This window comes from Leucopleurus acutus (assembly GCF_964270905.1).
Source record: "Leucopleurus acutus genome assembly, chromosome: 2".
Lineage (NCBI taxonomy): Eukaryota > Metazoa > Chordata > Mammalia > Artiodactyla > Delphinidae > Leucopleurus > Leucopleurus acutus.
Window position 1 is genome coordinate 48,961,146 of NC_139143.1, and position 25,155 is coordinate 48,986,300.

At 36.8% G+C, this 25,155-nt stretch overlaps 1 protein-coding gene across 2 annotated transcripts in view; it reads left to right on the forward strand.

Moving 5' to 3' along the window:
* The window catches only part of RPS6KC1 (ribosomal protein S6 kinase C1), a 218,935-nt gene that overhangs the window by 52,064 nt on the left and 141,716 nt on the right, over positions 1 to 25,155 (forward strand). For both annotated transcript variants that reach the window (XM_082832641.1, XM_082832642.1), the window contains one exon: positions 14,052 to 14,167. In XM_082832641.1, coding sequence (XP_082688767.1) covers positions 14,052 to 14,167 — 116 coding nt within the window. The remainder of the gene's footprint in view (positions 1 to 14,051; positions 14,168 to 25,155) is intronic.

The window sequence follows — 25,155 nt, forward strand, 5'->3', positions numbered from 1 at the left end:
GTCAAAAAAGATCTTGCTGTGGTTTATGTCAGAGTGTTTTTCCTTTGTTTTCCTCAAAAGTTTTGTAGTGTCCAGTCTTACATTTATGTCTTTAATCCATTTTGAGTTTATTTTTGTGTATGGTGTTAGGGAGTGTTCTAATTTCATTCTTTTACATGTAGCTGTCCAGTTTTCCCAGTACCACTTATTGATGAGGCTGTCTTTTCTCCATTATATGTTCTTGCCTTATTTGTCATAAAGTAGCTGACTATATGTGTGTGGGTTTATCTCTGAGCTTTCTATCCTGTACCACTGATCTATATTTCTGTTTTTGTGCCAGTACCATGCTGTCTTGGTTACTGTAGCTTTGTAGTATAGCTTGAAGTCGGGGAGCCTGATTCCTCCAGCTCCATGTTTTTTTCCCTCAAGATTGCTTTGGCTATTCAGGGTCTTCTGTGTTTCCATACAAATTTTAAAATTTTTTGTTCTAATTCTGTGAAGAATGCCACTGGTAATTTGATAGGGATTGCATTGAAACTGTAGATTGCTTTGGGTAGTATAATCATTTTCACAAATCTGATTCTTCCAATCCAAGAACATGGTATATTTCTTCTATCTGTTTATGTTATCTTTGATTTCTTTCATCAGTGTTTTATAGTTTTCTGAGTACAGGTCTTTTGTCTCCTTAGATAGGTGTATTCTTAGGTATTTTATTCTTTTTGTTGCGATGGTAAATTGGATTGTTTCTTTAATTTCTCTTTTTGATCTTTCGTTGTTAGTGTATAGGAATGCAAGAGATTTCTGTGCATTAATTTTGTATCCTGCAACTTTACCAAGTTCATTGATTAGTTCTAGTAGTTTTCTGGTGGCATCTTTAGGATTTTTAATGTATAATATGTCATTGGCAAACAGTGACAGTTTTACTTCTTTTCCAATTTGTATTCGTTTCATTTCTTTTTCTTCTCTATTGCCATGGCTAGGACTTCCAAAACTATGTTGAATGAGTGGCAAGAGTGGACATCCTTGTCTTGTTCCTGGTCTTAGTGGAAGTGCTTTCAGTTTATCACCAATGATGTTTGGTGTGGGTTTGTCATATATGACCTTTATTATGTTGCAGTAGGTTCCGTCTGTGCACATTTTCTGGAGAGTTTTTATCATAAATGGGTGTTGAATTTTGTCAAAAGCTTTTTCTGTACCTATTGAGATGATCATATGGTTTTTATTCCTTAATTTGTTAATATGGTGTATCACATTGATTTATTTGCATGTATTGAAGAATACTTTCATTCCTGGGACAAATCCCACTTGATCATGATGTATGATCCTTTTAAAGTGTTGTTGGATTCTGTTTGCTAGTATTTTGTTGAGGATTTTTGTGTCTGTGTTCATCAGTGATATTGATCTGTGATTTTCTTTTTTTGTGATATCTTTTTCTGGTTTTGGTATCAGGGTGATGGTGGCCTCATAGAACAAATTTGTTCCTTCCTCGGCAATTTTTTTGAAGCGTTTAAGAAGGATAGGTGTTAGCTCTTCTTTAAATGTTTGGTAGAATTCGCCTGTGAAGCCATCTGGTCCTGGGCTTTTGTTCGTTGGAAGATTTTTAATCAGTTTCAACTTCAGTGCTTGTGATTGGTCTGTTTTTATTTTCTATTTCTTCCTGGTTCATGCTTGGAAAATTGTACCTTTCCAAGAATTTGTCCATTTCTTTGAGGTTGTCCATTTTAATGGCATATAGTTGTTTGTAGTAGTCTCTTATAATCCTTTGTATTTCTGCGGTGTCAGTTGTGATTTCTCCTATTTCATTTCTAATTTTTTTGATTTGCACCCTCTCCCTTTTTTCTTGATGAATCTGGCTAAAGGTTTATCAATTTTGTTTATCTTCTCAGAGAACCAACTTTTACTTTTATTGATCTTTGCTATTGTTTCCTTTGTTTCTGTTTTATTTATTTCTACTCTGATATTTATGAATTCTTTCCTTCTACTGACTTTGGGTTTTCTTTGTTCTTCTTTCCCTAGTTGCTTTAAGTGTAAGGTTAGATTGTTTATTTGAGATTTTTCTTGTTTCTTGAGGTGAGGTTGAATTGCTAGAAACTTCCCTCTTAGAACTGCTTTTGCTGTGTCCCATAGGTTTTGGGTCGTCGTGTTTTCATTGTCATTTGTTTCTAGGTATTTTTAATTTCCTCTTTGGTGTCTTCAGTGATCTCTTGGTTATTTAGTAGCACGCTGTTTAGCCTCCATGTATTTGTGATTTTTTTCAGTCGTTTTCCTGTAATTGATTTCTAATCTCATAGCCTTGTTGTTGGAAAAGATGCTTGATATGATTTCAGTTTTCTTAAGCTTTCCAAGGCTTGATTTGTGACCCAAGATGTATCTATCCTGGAGAACCTTCTGTGTGCACTGAGAAGAAAGTGTATTCTGCCACTTTCGGATGGACTCTCCTATAAATATCAATTAAATCTATTTGGTCTATTCTGTCATTTAAAGCTTGTGTTTCCTTATTTATTTTCTGTTTGGATGATCTGTCCGTTGCTGTAAGTGGGGTGTTAAAATCCCCTACAATTATTGTATTACTGTTGATTTCTCCTTTTATGGTTAGCATTTGCCTTACATATTGAAGTGCTCCTATGTTGGGTGTATAAATATTTATAATTGTTATATCTTCTTTTTGGATTGCTCCCTTGATCATCATGTAGTGTCTTTCCTTATCACTTGTAACAGTCTTTATTTTAAAGTCTATTTTATCTGATATGACTGTTGTTACTCCAGGTTTCTTTTGATTTCCATTTGCATGGAATATCTTTTTCCGTCACCTCACTTTCAGTCTGTATGTGTCCCTAGGTCTGAAGTAGGTCTCTTGTAGACAGCATATATATACAGGTCATGTTTTTGTATCCATTCAGCCAGTCTGTGTCTTTTGGTTGGGGCATTTAATCCATTTACATTTAAGGTATTTATCGATATGTATGTTCCTATTACCATTTTCTTAATTATTTTAGGTTTGTTTCTGTGGGTCTTTTTCTTCACCTAGAGAAGTTCCTCTAGCATTTGTTGTAAAGCTGGTTTGGTGGTGCCAAATTCTCTTAACTTTTGCTTGTCTGTAAAGGTTTTAATTTCTCCATCAAATCTGAATGAGATCCTTGCTGGGTAGAGTAATCTTGGTTGTAAGTTTTCCTCTTTCATTACTTAAAGTATACCCTGCCACTCCCTTCTGGCCTGCAGAATTTCTGCTGAAAAACCAGCTGATAACCTCATGGGGATTCCCTTGTATGTTATTTTTTGCTTTTCCCTTGCTGCTTTAAATATTTTTTTTCTTTGAATTTAATTTTTGATAGTTTGATTAATATGTGTGTTGGTGTGTTTCTCCTAGGGTTTATCCTGTATGGGACTCTTTGTGCTTCCTGGACTTGGGTGGCTATTTCCTTTTCCACATTAGGGAAGTTTTTGACTATAATCTCTTAGAATATTTTCTCAGACCCTTCCTTTTTCTGTTCTTCTGGGACCCCTATAATTCGAATGTTGGTGCGTTTAGTGTTGTCCCAGAGGTCTCTGAGATTGTCTTCAATTCTTTTCATTCTTTTGTCTTTATTCTGCTCCTCGGCAGTTATTTCCACCATTCTGTCTTCCAGCTCATTCATTTTTCTGCCTCAGTTATTCTGCTGTTGATTCCTGCTAGTGTATTTTTAATTTCATTTATTGTGTTGTTCACCTCTGTTTGTTCTTTAGTTCTTCTAGGTCTTTCTTAAATATTTCTTGTATTTTCTTGATCTGTGCCTCCATTCTGTTTCTGAGATTTTGGATCATTTGTACTATCATTACTCTGAATTCTTTTTCAGGTAGGTTGCTTATTTCCTCTTTATTTATTGGGTCGTAGGTTTTTACTTTGCTCCTTTATCTGTAACATGGTTTTTTGTTGTCTCTTTTTTTTTTTTTTTTTTTTTATGGGTGGAACTGTGTTCCTGTCTTACTGGTTGTTTGGCCTGAGGCTTCCAGCACTGGAGTTTGTATGCTGTTGGGTAGAGCCAGGCGTTGGTGGTGAGATGAGGACCTCCAGGAGACCTCAGTCTGATTAATATTCCTTGGGGTCTGAGGTTCTCTGTTAGTCCAGTGGTTCGGACTCAGAGCTCTTAGCACAGGGGCTCAGGCCCAACCCCTAGCCCGTGAACCAAGATCCCGCAAGCCACGCGGGGTGGCAAAGAAAAAAAAAGGGAGGAGACAATAACAAAGAGTAAAAAATAAAATAAGATTAGAAAACTAACAGATATGTTATAAAAAATAAAAATATAGATGAAACAATAACAAGATAAGACAGATCCACAGTAGCAAGAAAGAGGGAAAAGAAAAACAAGCAGAAAAGGCCTTGGCTGTAGGGGGTGCGGCTTAGGCAGCAGTTTGGATTAAGTGGGGATGGGGTCTAGGTTTAGGACCCACAGCCCTGGGAGGATGGGGGCGGGGCATAGGCTCAGTGCAGCCAGAGGGGCCCTGGAGTGCCTCTGGCCTCAGAGTGTGGATGATGAGGTCCAGGACCTCAGCAGGGTCCCCAGGGTCGGATTGGTTGGGGAAATGTTAGCCGCGCTTCTCCCCGCTGATCCTCCCATCCCAGAGTGTCCCTCCCCGTTCGCCTCTACTCTTCTCCCCCCCTCCCCCTGCCATGCCCCTAGGACCCACATGGCTGGAGGGGATCTTGGATGATCAAGGACCAGGCCCGGGACCCCAGCAGGCTCCCCGGGCCCAAGTGGGCAGGGGAAACGCTAGGCACGTTCTCCCCGATCCTCCATTCCTGGAGGGTCCCTTGTCTTCCTCTCTGCTTTCCCCCCACCACCTTGCTCCCATGCCCCTACGGCTTACACGGTTGGAGGGTGCCCTGCAAGGTAGAGGACCAGGCTGGGGAGCCCAGCAGGCCTCCCGGGGCCTGCCTAGGTGGGGGAAATGCAAGCTGTGTTACCTCCCTGATCCTCCGATCCCTGAGGGTCCCTCCCCATTCGCCTCTCCTCTTCTTTCCCCACCGTCCCTCCCACGCCCCCAGGACCCACATGGCCAGAAGTGGCCTCGGAGGGCAGAGAACCTGGCCTGGGACCCCAGCAGGCTTCCCAGGGCCCGATTGGGCAGGGGAAATGCTAGCTGCTTTCCCCTCTGATCCTCTGAACCCCCAAGGGTCTCTGAAGGCTTGGGAACCCCTTCCCTCCCCCAGCCACCCCTCAGGGGTGCTGTTCCCGTTCGGCCTCTACTTCTCCTTCCCCCTTGCTCCCCCCTACGTCCTACCTTATCACTTGGGGGTTCCTCCTGTCCCCTTGGGTGTTTAGGTCCCCCACCAGCATCTGGTTAGGTGCCCTAGTTGTGGGCGGATGCAAACTCTGCGTCCTCCCACTCTGCCATCTTGACCCCGCCCCCCACAGCAGTAATTTCTTAAAGGTTTAATTGCATTATGGAATCTGAAACCCTGTCAGTGAACCTTTAGTACTTTGTTATATTAAAATCCATTAGTCTGGGGACTTCCCTGGTGGTGCAGTGGTTAAGAATCTGCCTGCCAATGCAGGGACATGGGTTCGATCCCTGGTCCGGGAAGATCCCACATGCTGCAGAGCAACTAAGCCCATGGGCCACAACTACTGAGTCTGTGCTCTAGAGCCTGTGAGCCACAACTACTGAGCACATGCACCACAACTACTGAAGGCCACACGCCCTAGAGCCCGTGCTCTCCAACTGTTGAGCCCACGTGCTGCAATTACTGAAGCCCATGCGCTGTAGGACCTGCGTGCCGCAACTACGGAGCCTGCGTGCTGCAGCTGCTGAAGCCCGCACTCCTAGAGCCCGTGCTTCTCAGCAAGAGAAGCCACCACAATGAGAAGCCCGCACATCTCAACGAAGAGTAGCCCCCACTCACCACAACTAGAGAAAGCCCATGTGCAGCAACGAAGACCCAATACAGGCAAAAAAAAAAAAAAAAAAAGGTAAAAAATTAAAAAAAAAACCATCTGGTCTGTCTTAGATTTGAATGGATATTTTACTTATGCATGAGCTTGTAACATCATGCATTGATCATTTGAAAAAGATTGGTTCTTGAGTTATGCAGATCTTGAAAATGTTGACCCATTTCATTATATATCAAAAATTGTTAATATCATCACAGATCTCTAAAGGAAATTTTTTAAGTATTGCGAAGCTGTCAAGCTTATAGTGAATTGACAGCTTGAATTTCATCACTGAAAACAATGCCACTGGTTGTTTTACTTGAAGTGTTAGGCTCAGTTTATTTTTGAGAGAATATTTGTCAAATATCCAAGTCTGAGTAGTTATAGTTTTTTTTTACCCATAGACTTTTAAAAAGAAATGGTCTCAGGGACTTCCCTGGTGGTCCAGTGGTAAAGAATCCACCTTGCAATGCAGGGGACACAGGTTCGATCCCTGGTCAGGGAACTGGAACAGGCAACTAAGCCCGTGTGCCACAACTACTGAGCTCTCATGTCTCACCTAGAGCCCACATGCCACAGACTAAAGAGCCCTCTGGAACCTGCACGTCACAACTACATAAGAGAAAACCTGCACGCCACAACTAGAGAGAAGCCCGCGCACCACAACAAAGAGCCTGCAAGCTGCAACTAAGACCCGATGCAGCCAAAAATAAAGGAAAAAAAAATAGAAATGGTCTCAAGGATTGAGGTTTAATAAAGTTAATAATTTTTACTGCTTCATCAAGGACATTCTCACGTGAAACTGGCATTTAAAAAAATTTAATATGAGTGAGTGGCAATAAGGAATATGATTACTAGTAAGTATAGTTTGGTGTCATTGTCTTGATTCATGCCAAGAGGTCAGCAGTTTTACTGCCATTGCTTTTAGATTATCAGTGCCAATGTCAATGTGGTGAAAAATGCAACTTCTGTCTTGGTATTATTATGAAAATGGTTTTGACCTTGTTGATCCCTTAAAAGGCCCTCGGGGGGACCCCCAGCTGTCTGTGGACCAAACTTTGAGAACACACAGCACATACATGAACACACATATATGTATATACACATGGGTTTCCTTGAAGCATTTTCAATACTGACATTGAATTTTCTCACTGTGTGATTCTATGGATGTGCCATAATTTAGCCAATAAATAGAATTCTGCAGCTATTTGAGATAGACTGATATAGAAAGATGTCCAATATATATTTTTAAGATACAGAAAACAAATGTTGCATAGCAGTATGTTTTGTAAGATCCCATCTGTGTTTAAATAGACATACGTATTTGTGTGAAGTCATACCTAATGTGTATAACCTGTGATGATGTGGGTGTAGGGATATTTTTACTTTCTGCCTTATACGTTCTGTACTGTGGAATTCAACTGCACCCAAGTAGCTGTAACTTTAATGTTGGGAGATGTACAGCCCGGCTTCTTAAACAATAAGCGTGTCACTGGGTGAAAGGGAGTGGCTTCTGAATTGGTTGAGGTTCTTAGCTATTATTGTCTGTTGCTAGTGGATTATTTTCAGCTTTTCTCCACATCCTTATATATTAAAGAGTGAAATTTTCTTATTAATCTTAGTAAGTGGGCAATTTATTTCTTTCAATAAATGGTACAGTCCATTTGTAATACTTATAGTTGCAGTGAACCTTGCAGGCAGCAGCTGTGGTTGTATGGAGGGAAGTGTTGGTTAATCATCTGTCTTTTAGCTATTCTCACATTTTTAGTACATAAGCCTCAGCTGCAAAAGAGAGTCCTATTGTAATTTACAGAACCATTGGATATGTAGTTACTCTTCTAGTGTTACAGTGAAAAGAACATGCCTTTTGGAGTCAGATAGATTTAGGCCCAAATCTTCTCTCCATTATTTACTTAACGGTGTGATCTTGTACAAATTAACGTCTGAGCCTATTTTGTTATTGGTGAGTTAGGGATTATAGCTTCCTGTTCTGAGGATCATATCTGTAGTGTGTATAGCTCAGTGCTCGACACAACGTCAGCTACTGTTAGCGCTCATCTGTTGCTCGGTCTGCCTTTCTTCTAATATACTGCACTTTCTCTGTCTCCTTCTTCAGTGTTGCACTGTTCCACTGAGAACGTTCTGGTTAGACTTTAAGATTTTTAGCTGTCTCATCTTCTAGGAAGTTCTGTTTCCTTTAGGCTGAGTTAGTTGTTTTCCCCTTGTGGTTCTACATCTCACCAATATGACACTTAACTCATTTTATTTTTCTCCAATTTTTTTTAACTTGTAGAATTTTCAAATTTACCAAAAGACCCTAAAGAACAGTGTAGTGAACACTTATATACCTTTTGTCCAAGTTCACTGATGAACATTTTGCCACATTTTCCTGTATCTCTGTGTGTGTGTATCATTTTTTTACTGAAGCACTTGAGAATAAGTTGGAGATATTGTGACATTTCATCCCTACTTCCCATATTTCCCCTATAGTCACAGTACCATATTATTCAAGGAATTTAGTACTCAAGGAATTTAGCATTGATATAATACTATTATCAAATATGTAGTCAATATTCAGATTTTTCCAGTTATTCTAAAAATGTTTTTTTTAGATTGTTTTCTTTTTTGGATCCAGGATTATGCCTCTAGGTTTGTTTCTTTAATCTAGACTATTCCTTATGCATTTTTTTTGGTCTTTCATGACATTGACATTTTTAAAGAGTATGAGACAGTTGTTTTGTAGGTTTCACAATCTTGATCTGATTGTTTTCTCATGATTAGATCATTGTTTTTTGTTTGCTTTTTTATGGCTCTCCTCACACTATGATTTCCTGTGAGAAAGGCAAAGCAGTTCCTGACAGATCTAAGAAAGAACTGGCCCGACACTACCTATTTGGTTGACTTTGGTGTTTCTTAAAGTTGGCCTGGCTGTGCTGTTCTTCTGTTGAACGTAAGCAGTTTCACAGAACAGGAACATTAGACAAGGCTACTCTGTGTCCTTGGATCAAGACTAAAACGAGACCACTCTGTAATCATGTCTGAACACAGACAAAAACATTTTTCAAATCACAAAAATGATCAAGCATATCTTCATCCTGGCTATCGTGATGACTACAGCTTTTTTTCTTATGAATCACAGCCTTAGCCTCTGTTCATTCTTCTTGCCTCATAGTAAGATTTATTAAAATCATAGAATCATAGAATTAGATAGAATTAACAGAATCATAGAATTACTCCTACTTCCTGACAGCATCCAAGCCAGGGCAAACAAAGCCCCACTTCTTTGAATCTTTCCCCAAAGCACCTAACACAGGCTCAAATCCTGTAAGTCCTTTCTAACACCCTCTTAGTGAAATGCCTCAGGGTTCCCCATAGTATACTTTCTCGGAGTCTTGAATCCAGCTTGTTTAACTAGAAGTATGTTCTTGGTGCTGTTGACTAGAGGGAATTCACACCTGAGAACGTTGGCCTCCCTCTTTTTCTTTTTACTCTGTGAATGAATTTTTAATACAGTTAAGAATTAGCACCAAGCTTTTCTAGCTAGTTTCTTACTGGTCAAGGATAACTTTTAGTTTTTTATAATCAGTTTTTGGTCACCGGTATTTGCATTTAAAAAAAGTTGTGAACGCTGCTTTCAGGAGGTGTTCTACGTAATTAAAAAAACATAGAGAAAATCTCAAAGGTAGCTTATAAATCAAAGAGAGAGACTTTATTTCCGATGCTTTACCAGCTTTGTTAGAAGGTTTTGGTTTAATTTTCCTTTTGCAGCTTTTAATAGCAGACCACTGTTCAGTAATATGGAGGTGGTGGAGTGGCTTAAAGATAATATGTACATACTCACACACAAATAATATAGTATGTAATATGTAATATTGTATAATAAACCTCGGGAAAAATTTGTTTTACATTTTCTATCACAATTACATATAAATTTTCTACTCTGTTCACAGGAAAATAAAAAAATTTCCATTCCTGTGAATGGAAATTTAAAGCACTGTTAAGAGAAGCACCTGTTTATTAATTTCTCTTTGTTGTTGCCTTTTAAGGGAGGTTGATGATATTAAAAGATTAACAATTTGGGAATAGCCATTAGTGTGTTGTCTACCATTAGAATCTTGCTAACTCTTAATCTAATTTTCAAATTAGGTGGCTTTGTAACATATATTAGGGCCAGTAGTTACTGCATTAAAATTCATCTGCTTATCTTCGTGCTGCCAATACTGTTTTTTGTTGTTGTTATTTTGAAATATCTTAGGAACAAAGAAGTGAGCATGTTCTTTCATCATATTAGTTCTGATGATAGGATTCAGTGTAATTGAACCTTTTAATGCATTAGCCTTTAATTTTGGTTTTATTCCATTCTGAAAAATGTTCTAATTCATCTCTGCTTGTCCAAGTTTAGTGGAATAGAAATGCATAGATCAATAGAAATATAACAAAGACACACTTTTGACATGTTTATTCTATTTAGAAGTGATATGCTTGTTGCTTAAGCATTTAAATCTAGTTTAATAGGGAGATGGGATGAGTCATTGATCACACTAGGATTAAAGCAGCTAATTTTTTATGTATTTGTTTCAGCCAGTAAATGAGACTTTTTTAGGATGTCATCAAATATTAGGAAGTTTTTCATTAAAATTTTTCAACAAGTTGTTAGTTCATTTAAAGATAATATCAGGTGGTCTTGTGGGTTGAAGCATAATATAATATGTGCATTTTCTGGATTTCTGTTCTGAGATTGCAGATGCTCACATAAATACTAATTTACAGGTACTGCAGTTTACTTTTTTGTTTACAGGATAAATATGTTGGACAATAATCATAAGCACTGATACATACTTAATTTATTATTTAGGCAAAACAAGGAATAATGGACATTTAGCTGTCATTTTAACCTGTTTGGCCTGCGGTTTTTTTCCCAAGATTGAATATCTTAGATTGTTTTCAGGCCACAGAATTTGCTCTACATGTTAGGGCTCTTAGAAATTTGTTTCCAGATAATATTATTGATCGGAATGCTAGCAGCGTCATTTTAGATGTGTTTTTTGTCATTGGAAGAATTTAATTTAATGTAATTGTTGCGTATGAACTGGGAACTAATAGGAAAGTAGATTTAGCATAATGGATTATATTAGGTTTGGTTACTTGTGACAAAACTTAAAACCAGATAGACGTCAATTTTTTTCTCATGGCATACGCTCTGGAGGTAGGCTATGCAGGGCAGCATAGGAGGCAGGGCAGCTCCAAAGTAATCAGGAATCCAAGCTCCTGCCTTGTTGCTATGTCATTTTTAACCTCCCACATCATAGTCCTTCTTGGAAAGGGAAAAGGAGATAGAAGAAAAAGCGGGAGGTGGGGAGGTGAGGGTGTATATCAGTTGTCTCTTAAAGAGATTTCTGGTAATCTGCAAAATAATCTATGTTATTGGCCAGAATTTAGTCCGTGTCCACATGTAACTGCAAGGCAAGATGGAAATTATAGTTTTGTTTTTTTTTTCCCTGGGCCGCCATGTACCTAGTTAGAAATTGGGGATTATTTTACTTAGAAAGAAGGCGAGAACAGATATGGGGATAGCAGCTGGCTATCCCAAAGTAAATGAAGTAGCATACTGAATGTTAGGAATCCTCTAATTGATTGCCACTTGCCTGCTAACCTTTACTGGGCCTGGGCTCTTTGAGGATGCTGATACAAGTTACAAATCTTTTCCCTAGAAAAATGTATCTGTGGACATATGTGTGGAGTTTTGTAGGATTGTTGTAACCCATCCATTAAGCATAGGGAGTTGTTTATGGACCCACTGTTAAAATTTCTTTTTCTTTCTTTCTTTTTTTGGCTGTGTTGGGTCTGGCGGCACGTGGGATCTTCGTTGCGGCACGCAGTCTTCTCTTTAGTTGTGGTGTGCAGGTTTTCTCTTCTCTGGTTGTGGCGCGCAGGCTCCAGAGTGCGTGGGCTCTGTAGTTGTGGCATGCGTGTTCCAGAGCGCATGTGCTCTGTAGTTTGTGGCACGCATGCTCTCTAGTTGTGGCATGCATGCTCAATAGTTGTGGTGCACGGCTTAGTTTCTCTGCAGCACGTGGGATCTTAGTTCCCCGACCCGGGATTGATTGGAAGGCGGATTCTTTACCACTGGACCACCAGGGAAGTCCCTAAAATTTCTTATCAGTGAAAGATGACTATCTTCTAGGATAGAATGTTCCACTGTAAGATAGTTCTCTGTGTTAGAAAGTATTTCTATGCTTTTATTATTCACTCATACAGTCAACAAAAATATATTAGCATGTTCTATATGCCAGACACTATGATGGTATTTGAAGATTTAAAGACACCATGATTGGTTTATTAAGTGCTTACTATGTGCCTGGTATGGAACTGCTCATTTTAAGTACATTGCTCATTTTCTCCATTTTGTAAATTAGGAAATAATCTGCCTAAGATTTTATAGCTAGTGAATGATAGAGCAAGTAGTTTGAACCCAGGTCTAACTCTAAAACCATTTCTTTTAGTTACCATGAAGTAGACATTTCACCATAAGCATGAGACACATTGAGCTGAGGTATTTAGTGGTTCAGTTTCAAATTCTTGCCATGGGTAGTATAACTAGGAATCTCTCTCTCTCTGTTTTATCTTTAGGTTGACAAACATTTTTAATGTGATCATGGTACCTTGCTTATTTACATTCCATAGAAAAAACCTGTTCACTTTCTATAAAACATTGTTAACCATTTTAAGGTGATATCATGATTAAAATCAAAATGCTTGAACCTCAATCTGTTATTTGCCACAAACTCTACTTATTATGTCCAGTTTTTTAACTGGGATATAGTATAATCTTACACATAAGGGCTGGTTTTAAATTAAAGTATGTTGGATTAGATGTGACATTTACTAGTTTAGAACATCTTTTTTGTAATTATGTGTTTTTACAATATAGTTGAGCATTTTGAAACAGATTTCCCCATAAACAAGGGAGAGTAGAGAGTTGGCACAAATTTAGTTAGCACACCAAAATTTAATCATTAATTGTGTTTCTGAGTGGGTGGAAAATAGAGGTGATATTTTAAAAAGTTAGTAAAAAATAAATTTCCTTACTTTATAGTTATATTAAATACTTGTTGAGCTACTGCAGGAAGTGTGGCACTGCAAAAGTACCCTCTTTTCTCTTTGTACTCTCAGATGTAGTTTAATGCTTTGACTAAAGCAAGTGAGGGCTCTGTTTTAATCCATCTGTTTCTTTTTTTCCTCCCTTTCTTTCATTTGCTTCTTTGTAGTGATAACTGCAAAGAAGTTGACTTATTTCCAATAAGTTGTGGTGCCTATAACTAGGAATCTCTTTATACCTCAGTTTTCTATTAACATTTTGCAAAGCCACTTAAGTACGGGATGTGTTACTCTTTTGATTTTGTATTTTTTTGAACCTAAATTGCAATCAGTATGATACATGGCATGTGACAAATGCCAACCAGTAGTCTTATCTGAGAGTAGTACAAAATGGTCATATTTGAAAATGTCTTATCAGCATTCAAACTGTATATATCATTAAAAAAAATTCTTTGAAAACCACCTTTCGATCACCTTGCAAACCAGAGCTCACTGTGCTGTGTGTGTTCTTTTTTTTCTCACAAGTGTGCTTTCATGTACACTGACAGCATCACACATGGAATTTGACTTGAAAGCTTTTTGCTTCAAGCTGAGGTTTTTGACCCCACTGACATACAGATGTTCTCGGAATTTTCTCTCTTCAGCTCCGTTTATAAATCAAAAAAGAGTGGGAAAGGGAAAATTATATGAGTAATTACAGTATTAAATTACTATAGAAAAGCATTTGAGTTCTTTATGAATTCTGCTTTCAACTTTAGTTTCAAATTACCAGCTTCTTAAATGGTAAGTTTTTTTATATTGACAGGCTTTAGATTATCACTGCATTATTTATTTACTAGTTGACACCTCTGCCTCTTGTTTTATCAGAAACATTATTTTCTTTTCTGGTGGGAGCACTACTGATTCCAATTGTAGAGACTAGATTTGACTTCAGAAGGTTGCCTGATAAGCAGAGCAAATAGGCAATGATAGGCCTGCTGCTGCTTTCTAAATTGTGAACATAAACTAACATAAATCAGTGTTTGATCTTTCTTTCCTTAAGTGTTGATTCTTATTTAATTCTAGGACGATTTGATGAAACTGTTATTGAAGAGAGGAGACAGTGTGCTGAAGATCTGCTACAGTTCTCTGCCAATATTCCTGCTCTTTATAACAGTAAACAGCTTGAAGATTTTTTCAAGGTTTGGTGTTCTTTCTGGAATATTTTGTATTTTATTAAATGTCTTTGTTTTCTAATTTGTAGTAAAGCAAGATTCAAGTTGTTTTTAAAACAAAATGTCATTTACTTTTGAATTTCATAATTCACTAAAATAAGTAGAAGTTAATAGCTAAATAACAATGTCATGGCATGTCTTCTGTTTCTCATGTAGAACTGTATATAATTTTCGATTCACAGATTAAAAAAAAATTGATGCTGAGGGTTTAGAGATTATGTAATTTACTCTATCATAATTGAAACACATTAAAATGTTTAAATATGATGAAACTCCAGTAGTTATCTTCACTTTTTGAGGTGTCTTTCAGTAGTAGGCTTCTTTTCTGTTAGTCTATATTAAATTTGTTCTAATTAGACTAAGCTATGTAAAGATAGAACAAAAATAGTCACCGTACAACTTAAAGAGGTAGACTAGTACAAGTTGTATTACCACAGATGTTTGGATAGTAGTGTTTTAAGTTTCTTGACATGTAATGCCTTCATTCTGCGTTCATTATCATTTTAAATAATAATTTTCTAGCTTATTTTGTATTGAACCTGTGCTAGTTGTCGGTTAATATCAATGTCTTTATTTATAATATTAATGTGTTTTCCTATTTCATTTAGCTCTCTAGGAAAAAGCTAGATGATTGTGCCATAATTATTTTTTCCCTTCTTTAACTAAAAATCTACTCAATTGTATATATGTCATTTCTTAAACCATATAGGCAGCAAGGTATATGAGGATCTTACAAAAGGATATAGCAAAGGATCTACAAAAGGAATTTATTTTTTATGACCTATTTTAGTTTACTGAAGGAAGTTGATCTTTTGAAAGATATTATAAACTTACGACTTAGAAAGAGTAGTAGAAAAGTTTGTAGTAACAATAAGATTCTTGCTGATTGACTTAATTGCTTAATTTTTCATTACTCTGCAAACGTGGCTGAGATGATAAATTTGGCTTCTGCTCATGACCTAATGCAGATATTTAGGATAAAAGGCCAAGTCAAATTGATACAGTATTTAGCTCTTTACTAAATACAGCTGTTTCTATGTGGCAGCGAATCTATGCTTTTAGAAAAAGGCAGCATTATTTATTATTATTTTTTTAATTAATTTTTTTGGCTGCGTTGGGTCTTCGTTGCTGCACGTGGGCTTTCTCTAGTTGTGGCGAGCGGGGGCTACTCTTCATTGTGGTGTGCGGGCTTCTCATCGTGGTGGCTTCTCTTGCTGTGGAGCACGGGCTTTAGGCGCGCAGACTTCAGTAGTTGTAGCAGGCGGGCTCAGTAGTTGTGGCTCCCGGGCTCTAGTGCGCAGGCTCAGTAGTTGTGGTGCACAGGCTTAGTTGCTCTGTGGCATGTGGGATCTTCCCAGACCAGGGCTCGAACCTGTGTCCCTGCGTTGGCAGGTGGGTTTTTAACCACTGTGCCACCAGGGAAATCCCATGGCAGCATTAGTAAGCAAGAAGAATATTGCTCTATAGAAATTGTGAAAGGCAGTCTTGGAAATTAACACATGCCAAGGGCTAAAAAAGGGATATAGAGGTCAGATCATAGACTGAACAATTTAAATGAAAGCTAGCTGCTCATTCTATTTCTTTTGGATCTGGGAATTCCTAATTGTAACTGTTGCTGGAAGACACTTATTTTTAGGCTTTGTGGAATGAGAAACAAAAGGAAAGGAAGAAAAAATCGGGCAGTTTAAGAGAAGTCAAGCTAGCCTTGGAAAATATTTGGAAATATCTTAAGCAGTGTGCTTGGCAGGAGAGAGATACTGATTTGGTAATATCACAACAGTGATGCTTAGTTTCTTTACATAGAGATCAGTAAATATGGTCTTTGAAGGTTATTTAGCTGCAGGTAAACAATAACAACAGCAAAACTCACCATATTATCTTAAACAAGAAAAGGGTTTATTTGTCTCATACAACAAAGTTTCTTTTTCCACATATATATATATTTTTAAATTCAGGTATAGTTGATTTACAACATTATATAAGTTTCAGGTGTACAACATAGTGATTCACAATTTTTAAAGGTTTTACTCCATTTATAATCATTATAAAATATTGGCTACATTCCCTGTGTTGTACAGTATATCCTGGTAGCTTATTTATTTTATACATAGTAGTTTGTACCTCTGAGTCCCCTACTCCTATTTTGCTCCTCCCCCTTTTCCTCTCCCCAATCATAATCACTGTTTCTCTCTATCTGAGTCTGTTTCTTTTTTGTTATATTCATCAGTTTGTTTTATTTTTTAGATTTCACATATAAATGATATCATTCTGTATTTGTCTTTCTCTTTCTGAGTTATTTCACTAAACATAACACCCTCCGAGTCCATCCATGCTGTTGCAAATGGCAAAATTACGTCCTTTTTTATGGCTGAGTAGTATTCTATTGTATATGTACACCACATCTTCTTTATCTGTTCATCTGTTGATGAACACTTAGGTTGCTTCTATATCTTGCCCATTGTAAATAATGCTACTCTGAACATTGGGGTGCATATATCTTTTTTTTTAAACATCTTTGTTGGAGTATAATTGCTTTACAGTGTTGTGTTAGTTTCTGCTGTACAACAAAGTGAATCAGCTATATGCATACTTGTACCCCCATATCCCCTCCCTCTTGCGTCTCCCTCCCACCCTCCCTATCCCACCCCTCTAGATGGTCACAAAGCACCGAGCTGATCTCCCTGTGCTGTGCAGCTGCTTCCCACTAGCTATCTATATTACATTTGGTAGTGTGTATATGTCCATGCCACTCTCTCACTTCATCCCAGCTTCCCCTTCCCCCTCCCTGTGTCCTCAAGTCTGTTCTCTATGTCTGTGTCTTTATTCCTGTCCTGCCCCTAGGTTCATCAGAACCATTTTTTTTTAGATTGCATATATATATGTGTGTTAGCATATGGTATTTGTTCTCTTTCTGACTTACTTCACTCTGTATGACAGACTCTAGGTCCATCCACCTCACTATAGATCAAGACAGTATGGTACCGGCACAAAAACAGAAATATAGATCAATGGAACAGGATAGAAAGCCCAGAGATAAACCCACACACATATGGTCACCTTATCTTTGATAAAGGAAGCAAGAGTATACAATGGAGAAAAGACAGCCTCTTCAATAAGTGGTGCTGGGAAAACTGGATAGCTACATGGAAAAGAATGAAATTAGAACACTCCCTAACACCATACACAAAAATAAACTCAAAATGGATTAAAGACCTAAATGTAAGGCCAGACACTATAAAACTCTTAGAGGAAAACATAGGCAGAACACTCTATGACATAAATCATATATCTTTTTGAATTATGTTTTTGTTTTTTTTGGATGTATTAGAACTGCTGGGTCATATGGTAGTTCTGTTTTTAGTTTTTCGAGAAACCTCCACACTGTTTTCTTCAGTTGCAACACCAATTTACATTCCCATCAGCAGTGCACAGGGTTCCCTTTTTTCCACATCCTTGCTAACTAACATTTATTATTTATGTTCTTATTGATGATAGCCATTCTGACAGGGTGAGGTGATGTCTCATTGTGGTTTTGATTTGCATTTCTCTCGTGATTAATGATGTTAAGCATCTTTTCATGTGCCTGTTGGCCATCTGTATGTCTTTGGAAAAATGTCTATTCAGGTCTTCTGCCCACTTTTTAATTGGGTTGACTGTTCTTTTGATGTTGAGTTGTATGAGCTCTTTATGTATTTTTGTATTTTGGATATTAACCCCTTATTGGTCATATCATTTGCAAGTGTTTTCTCCCAGTCAGTAGGTTGTCTTCTCATTTTGTTGATGGTTTGCTTTGCTATTCAAAAGCTTTTTAGTTTAATTAGGTTCCGTTTGTTTATTTTTGCTTTTGTTTCCTTTGCCTTTGGAAATGGATCCAAAAAAATATTGCTATGATTTATGTCAAAGAATGTTCCACCTGTGTATTCTTCTAGGAGTTTTATAGTTTCCAGTCTAACATTTAAGTCTTTAATCCATTTTGAGTTTATTTCTGTATGTGGTGTGAGAAAATGTTCTAATTTCATTTCATATAGAAAACATATATCAGATAGATATTGAGGAGTGGAATTGCTGAGTCTTATGGTAAGTTTATGTTTTTAAGAAACTGCCAAACTGTTTTCCAAAGTGACTTCACGATTCCCCAGCAATGTATGAAGGCTCTGGTTCTTTTACAACCTCACCAGCACTTGGTATCGTGTGCTTTAAAAAATATAACTATGTGTATAATGGTGTCTCACTGTAGTATTAATTTCAGTTTCGTAACCTCACCAACACTTGGTATTGTGTGATTTTTTTTTTCCTTTAATTTACTTTTGGCTGTGTTGGGTCTCCGTTGCTAGGTGCAGGCTTTCTCTAGTTGCGGCGAGCGGGGGCTACTCTTCGTTGTGATGCGTGGGCTCTAGGGCCCGCAGGCTTCAGTAGTTGTGGCACCCAGGCTTAGTTGCTCCGTGGCATGTGGGATCTTCCCGGAGCAGGAATCAAACCCGTGTCCCCTGCATTGGCAGGCAGAGTTCCAAATGTAATCTGGATACATGTTCTTTATTAGATACGTGATTTGCAAATATTTTCTCCGAGTGTATGGCTTGTCTTTTCATTTTCTTAATGGTGTCATTTGATGTGCAAAAGTTTTTAGTTTTGATGAAGTATAATTTACCATTTTTTTTCTTTTCTGAATCATGCTTTTGTTGTCATATCTAAGACCTCTTTGATTAAACCAAAGTCAAGAGAATTTTCTCCTACATTCCTTTCTGGAAGTCTGTGATCCATTTTCAGTTAATTTTTGTGTATACTGTGAAGTAACAGTCTAAATTAATCTTTTGGCACTTGAATATCAAATAGTCTCAGCACTGTTTGTTGAAAAGACTGTCCTTTCCCTATTGAAGTATGTTGGCACTGTTGCTGAGAAAGAATTGACTGTACACGTAACGCTTTATTTCTGGACTTTTGACATCTTCTGTTGATCTATGTGTCTGTTCTTTTACCAGTACGTACTCTCTTGATTACTGTAGCTTTATAATATGTTTTGAAATCAGAAAGTGTAAGTTTTCCCACTTTATTTGTATTTTTCAAAGATGTTATGGCAATTTTGATTCCTTTGAATTTTCATAAAATGTTTTAGTATCAGCTTGTCCATATCAACAGAAAATTCCGATGAAATCTTGATTGGAATTTTATTAAATCTGTAGTTCAGTTTGGGGAGGATTGTTATCTTAACAATATTGTCTTCTAATCTATGAACATGAAATAACTCACCATTTATTTGTGTTCTTTAATTTGTCTCAGCAATGTTTTGCCATTTTCAGGTATAAGTCTGGCATTTCTTTTGTTAAATTTATTACTAAATATTTTATTCTTTTGTTGCTATTATGAATGGAATTGTATTTTTTCATTTAGCATTATACTTTAAAGGTTTATTCATGTTATAGCCAGTATCCATACTTCATTCCTTTTTTTATACTTCTTATAATATTCCTTTGTATGGATCCATGGATATACCAAATTTAGTTTATCCATTCATCAGTTGTTGTACATATAGATTGTCTTCTCCTTTTGACTATTATGAATGATGCTGTTATGAATACTGGCATATAAGTTTTTGTGTGGACATATTTTTTCATTTCTCTTAGTTATATACCTAGTAGTGGAATTGATGTGGGAAGATTTTAAATTTCTAATTCAGTTCATTTTCTTGTTGTAGGTCTATTCTAATTTTCTCTTTCTTCTTGAATCAGCTTGTTAACTTGTATCTTCCTAGGAGTTTTCATCTAAATTCTATAATTTGTTCATAGTGTTCCTTCCAGTGTTTTAAATTTCTATAGGTATGGTAGTGATGTCCCCTCTTTCATTCATGATTTTGGTAATTTGTGTCTTATCTATTTTTTCTTGACCTGTCTAGCTAAAAGTTTGATATTTTTGTTGATCTTTACAAAGGATTAACTTGGTTTCATTGATTTTTTTCTCTATTTTTCTATTTCATTTCACTGATTTCTGTTCTAAACTCTGTTTCCTTCCTTTTGCATGCTTTGGGTTTATTTTGCTCTTTATCTAATTCTTTAATTCCTTAAATCTGAAGCTTAAGTTATTGATTTGAGATGGTTCTTCTTGTCTAACAGGCATTTACAGCTGTAAATTTTCTTCTTAGCATTGTTTGAGCCTCATCCCATAAATTTTTGTTTTATTTTCACTTTTATTCAGTTCAAAGTATTTTCTGATTACTTTTATGATTTTTCTGTTGACCCATTGGTTATTTGGAAACATGTTCTTTAATTTCCAAATATTTGTGCATTTCTTAAAGTTTCATCTGTTGTTGATTTCTAATTTTGTTTTCTTGTGGTTGTGGTCAGAAAATATACATTGTGGACTTCCCTGGTAGCTCAGTGGTTAAGAATCTGCCTGCAATGCAAGGGACACGGGTTCGAGCTCTGGTCTGGGAAGATCCCACATGCCACGGAGCAACCAAGCCCGTGTGCCACAACTACTGAGCCTGCGCTCTAGAGACCGCGAGCCACAACTACTGAGCCCACATGCCACAACTACTGAAGCCCGTGTGCCTAGAGCCCGTGCTCCACCCCAAGAGAAGCCACCGCAATGAGAAGTATGTGCACCGCAACGAAGAGTAGCCCCCACTCGCCACAACTAGAGAAAGCCCACGCGTAACAGTGAAGACTCAACACAGCCAAAAATAAATAAATAAATTTATAAAAAGAAAAAAAAAATAAAATATACATTGTATGATTTCATCCCTTTAAAATTTACTGAGACCTGATTTATTTCCTAGCAACATTGAAAGGAGCATATATTTTGTTGTCAGGTGGAGTTTTATGTAAATATCTGTTAATTCAAGTTACTTGATAGTGTTGTCGTCTTTATCCTTGCTTATTTTCTGTCTAGTTGTTCTAGCAATTATTGAGATTGAAGTATTGAAGTCTCTAATTATTGTTGAATTTTCTATTTTTCTTTTCAGTTATGTTAATTTTTACTTTATTTTGGGGCTTTTTTGGCATAGAATGGTTATATCTTCCTGATGAATTGATTTTCTCAACCTTATGAAATGCCCCTCTTTCTAGTAATATTTATTGTCTTAAAGTCTGTTTTGTGTGATTTTAATATAGGCACTCTAGGTTTCTTACAGTTGCATGGTACTTTTCTTTTATTCTTTTGCTTTCAGTCTGTTTGTATTATTGAATCTAAAGGGTACTCTTACGTGCACTATATATAGTTTAAAAAAACTATATATAGTTTTTTTTATTCAGTAGGCAAATTGCTGTTGTTGATTGTGGTATTTAGTCCTTTTATATTTAGTTATTGATAAGATTGAACTTTTGCCTGCCATTTTGCTATTTGTTATATGTCTCATATTTTTTGTTCTTTTGTTTTTCTACTTTATACCACCTTTTGTATTAAATAGGTATTGTTTATTATACCACTTAAACTCTTTTTTTTTAGGTGTGTGTTTTAAAAAGTTATATTCTTACTGTTTGCTCTAGGGATTAAAATATGCACTTTAACTTATGACAATTTACTTGAGAAGAATACTAACATAATTCCAGTAAAATATAGAAAGTTCGCTCCATAGAGCTCTATTTACTCCTCCTTTTTTGTTATATTATCGTATACCTCAAATGTAAACTGAACAATACAGTGTTATGATGCCTTTTCTAAGAGTTAAGGGAGGAAGAGAGAAGAACATATGTTTATGTAGTCTTTTTATTTACCCTCATATTTCCTTTTTTAGGTGTTATTTGTTCAGGTAGATTTGAATTACCATATGTTGTCATTTCCTTTCATCTTGAAGGATTGTAGTTTCTTTTTTTGTGCAAGGCAGGTTTGCTAGCAATAGAGTCTCCCAGTCCTTGTCTGGAAATGCTTTTATTTACTCATCATTTTAAAAGAATAGTTTGCTGGATGTATAGAATTATTGATTGACAGTTCTTTTTAACAGTTTGAATTTATCATTCCTCTGTCTTTTGTCCTTTATTGTTTTTTTTTTTTGTGTGTGGTATGCGGGCCTCTCACTGTTGTGGCCTCTCCCGTTGCGGAGCACAGGCTCCGGACATGCAGGCTCAGCGACCATGGCTCACGGGCCCAGCCGCTCTGCGGCATATGGGATCTTCCCGGACCGGGACACGAACCCGTGTTCCCTGCATCGACAGGCGGACTCTCAACCACTGTGCCACCAGGGAAGCTCCCTTTATTGTTTTTTTATGTGAAGTCAGCTGTTAATTATACTGTAGTTCCAGTGTATAAGTCTTTTTCTGTTGCTTCTTTCTGAATTTAGCCTTTATCTTTCAACAGTGACTAGCTGTTGATCTGTTTCTGTTTATTTTATTTTGGGTTTAATTTATCTTCTTGTGTTTGTAGATTAATATTTTTGTCAAATTTTGGAAGTTTTATGCCCTCACCTCTTCAAATATTCTTTTTCAGCCCTTTTTCCTCTCTCATGTGTGGTACTCCTATTACATGTAAGTTGGTATGCTTGATATTATCCCACAGCTCTCCCTGGTTCTCTGTTATTATTCAGTTTTTTTCTTATGATGTTCATATTGGATAGTTTCTGTTGATCTTCAAGTTCATTGGTTATTCTTCTTTCTCAAATGTATTGTTGAACTTCTCTAGTGAATTTAAAATTTTGTTACTATACTTTTCAACTCTAGCATTTTCATCTGGTTCTTTTTTTCTTAAAATTGAGATTAATTCACGTTACATAAAATGCACCAATTAAGGCATACAGTTCAGTGTTTTTTAGTTTGTTCACAAGGTCATGAAATCATTATTACTATCTAATTTCAGAACATTTTTATCACCCCAAAAGAAACGTTATACCCGTTAGCATTCACCCCTCCTACCCCACTTGCCCCAACCCCTAGCAAACACTAATTTACTTTCTGTTTTGATGGATTTGCCTATTCTGGACATGAATGGAATCATACAGTATGTGGCCTTTTGCATCTGACTTGTTTCACATAGCTTAATGTTTTCAAGGTTCATCTGTGTTGTAGCATGTATCAGTACTTAAGTCCTTTGGATGGCTGAATAATATTCCATTAAGTGGATATGAATATACCACATTCTGTGTATCCATTCATCATCACACTTTACTCTTTCTTTGTATGTCTCATAATTTTGTTGTTGAACACTGAAAAATTTGGATAATACATTATAGCAACTCTGTGTTCTAATTTTTTTCCCCTGAGGGTTGTTGCCATTGTTTTATTAGTGTGTTCAGTAACATGTCTGTACTAAATCTGTGTAGTCTGTTTGATGTACGGTGTGTGACTGCTAATATCTCTGCTCAGCTTAAAATCTTTATTGTATTTTTAAAGCTGGCTAGGTGCCTTGTATAAGCATAGCTTGGGTCAGCCAGTGATTTGCCTTTGCTTGTACACTTTGTTTCATTATATGCTTCTCCCTTATGCTGATGATTCTTTGTGTGTTTTCAAGGTTCAAGCAGTTTTAAAGTTTGCCCTGGCTTTTGTTTTCCTTAGGGATCTCTTGCATTTCTCTGCATGTGCACCCTCTCATGGTTTGCCAGGGATTTGCAGATAGCTTGATCCGTCTCTGGTTTTTCCTGCATGGATAGGTAGAGAACTTATTAAGAACCCTTATGGCCATGTTATTTTCTGGATCTTCCTGCTAAATGTCTGGCTAATGTGCTGGTCCTTTGCTTACTACAACTTCATGCTTGCTGAGCCACTGTTCTTGCCATTTCTTTGGCACTAAGATTGCAACTATTATTGGTAACACTGTTTTTTGTGGGGGGGAACTTTTTTCTGTGCTTAAGTCTAAATCATGCCAGCCTCTTCTGCAGGTGATCTACTTGTTGTTAAGGCTTGTCTTCCCTTGTATAATTACCATGGCAACCCAGCTGGGAGGGAATATGTGAACAACCTCAGGCAAGAATGTCACAGATCCCCACAGTTCTCACCGCGGCTTCTGTGGTTTTATGAGTAGCCACTTATTCATTTACTTTATGTTTTTTGGTTAATTTCCAGAGCTCTTAAATGTAAAATTGTTTTGACAGTTTTCTCTAGTTTCATCATTGCCTTTTGGGGAGCATTTGCTGATTTACCACCATATTTGGATGTTCCAGCATATCTGAACTCCTTCCCCCCCCAGACTGACTCTTCATTAATCAAAACCTTTGAGATGCTGTATAATAAGAGTTTCTTTTTACTGCATACTCAGAGACAGTAAAAGGTTAATGTTTTTGAACTAGGGATTTAAAGTAGAATTGTGGCGTATTTTCCTACTACTTCCCTTAAGTTCCTCTAGAACAGTTTTTATTATTTTGTTTCATTAAAGATTTATTCTTTATTATCTATTTTGTGTAATATTGTTTATTAAATTAGGTAAGTAAAATTTCTGTAGGATTATGAGCTAAAACATTTCTTGCATTCTTCAGTATTTTGTTTTTATCTTATGAGCAAATCTTGTATCAGCTCGTAATAACAAATAAAAATTTGAGTGCTTATTACATTGTTCTAAACACTTTACATCTGTGAAATCTTTTAGTCCTAACAACTCTTTGAGTTAGTGATGTAGATATTATTTCCATTTTTAGGTAGGTAACTTAAAGTCACATACCTGGTAGTGGAAGAGGTAGTTAATAGTTGAAAGGCACTTTCTACTATGTGAGATTATACCTAAAATCAAATTTGCCTATTAAAATTCTCAGGAATACTTTTACATTTTCTTAGGGTTTGGTTTGGATATTGTTTAAAGGATGGCTTAATCTAGAATAGATACTCTTCTTTTTGGAGAAAAATTCAGTTACAATCTGTGATTTGAATATTTTAATTAAAAAATAGAATAATGTGATAAAAATTCTTCTAAAAATAATTGTTTTCAAAGTTTCAGTTCACTTAAAACTCAGGGAAGTAAAATTTGTTAATTTGAGAGGGACCATTTCAAATTTCTCTTCCTTAAAGATGAACTGGCAGGGAGACTTGATTAGGTAAAGA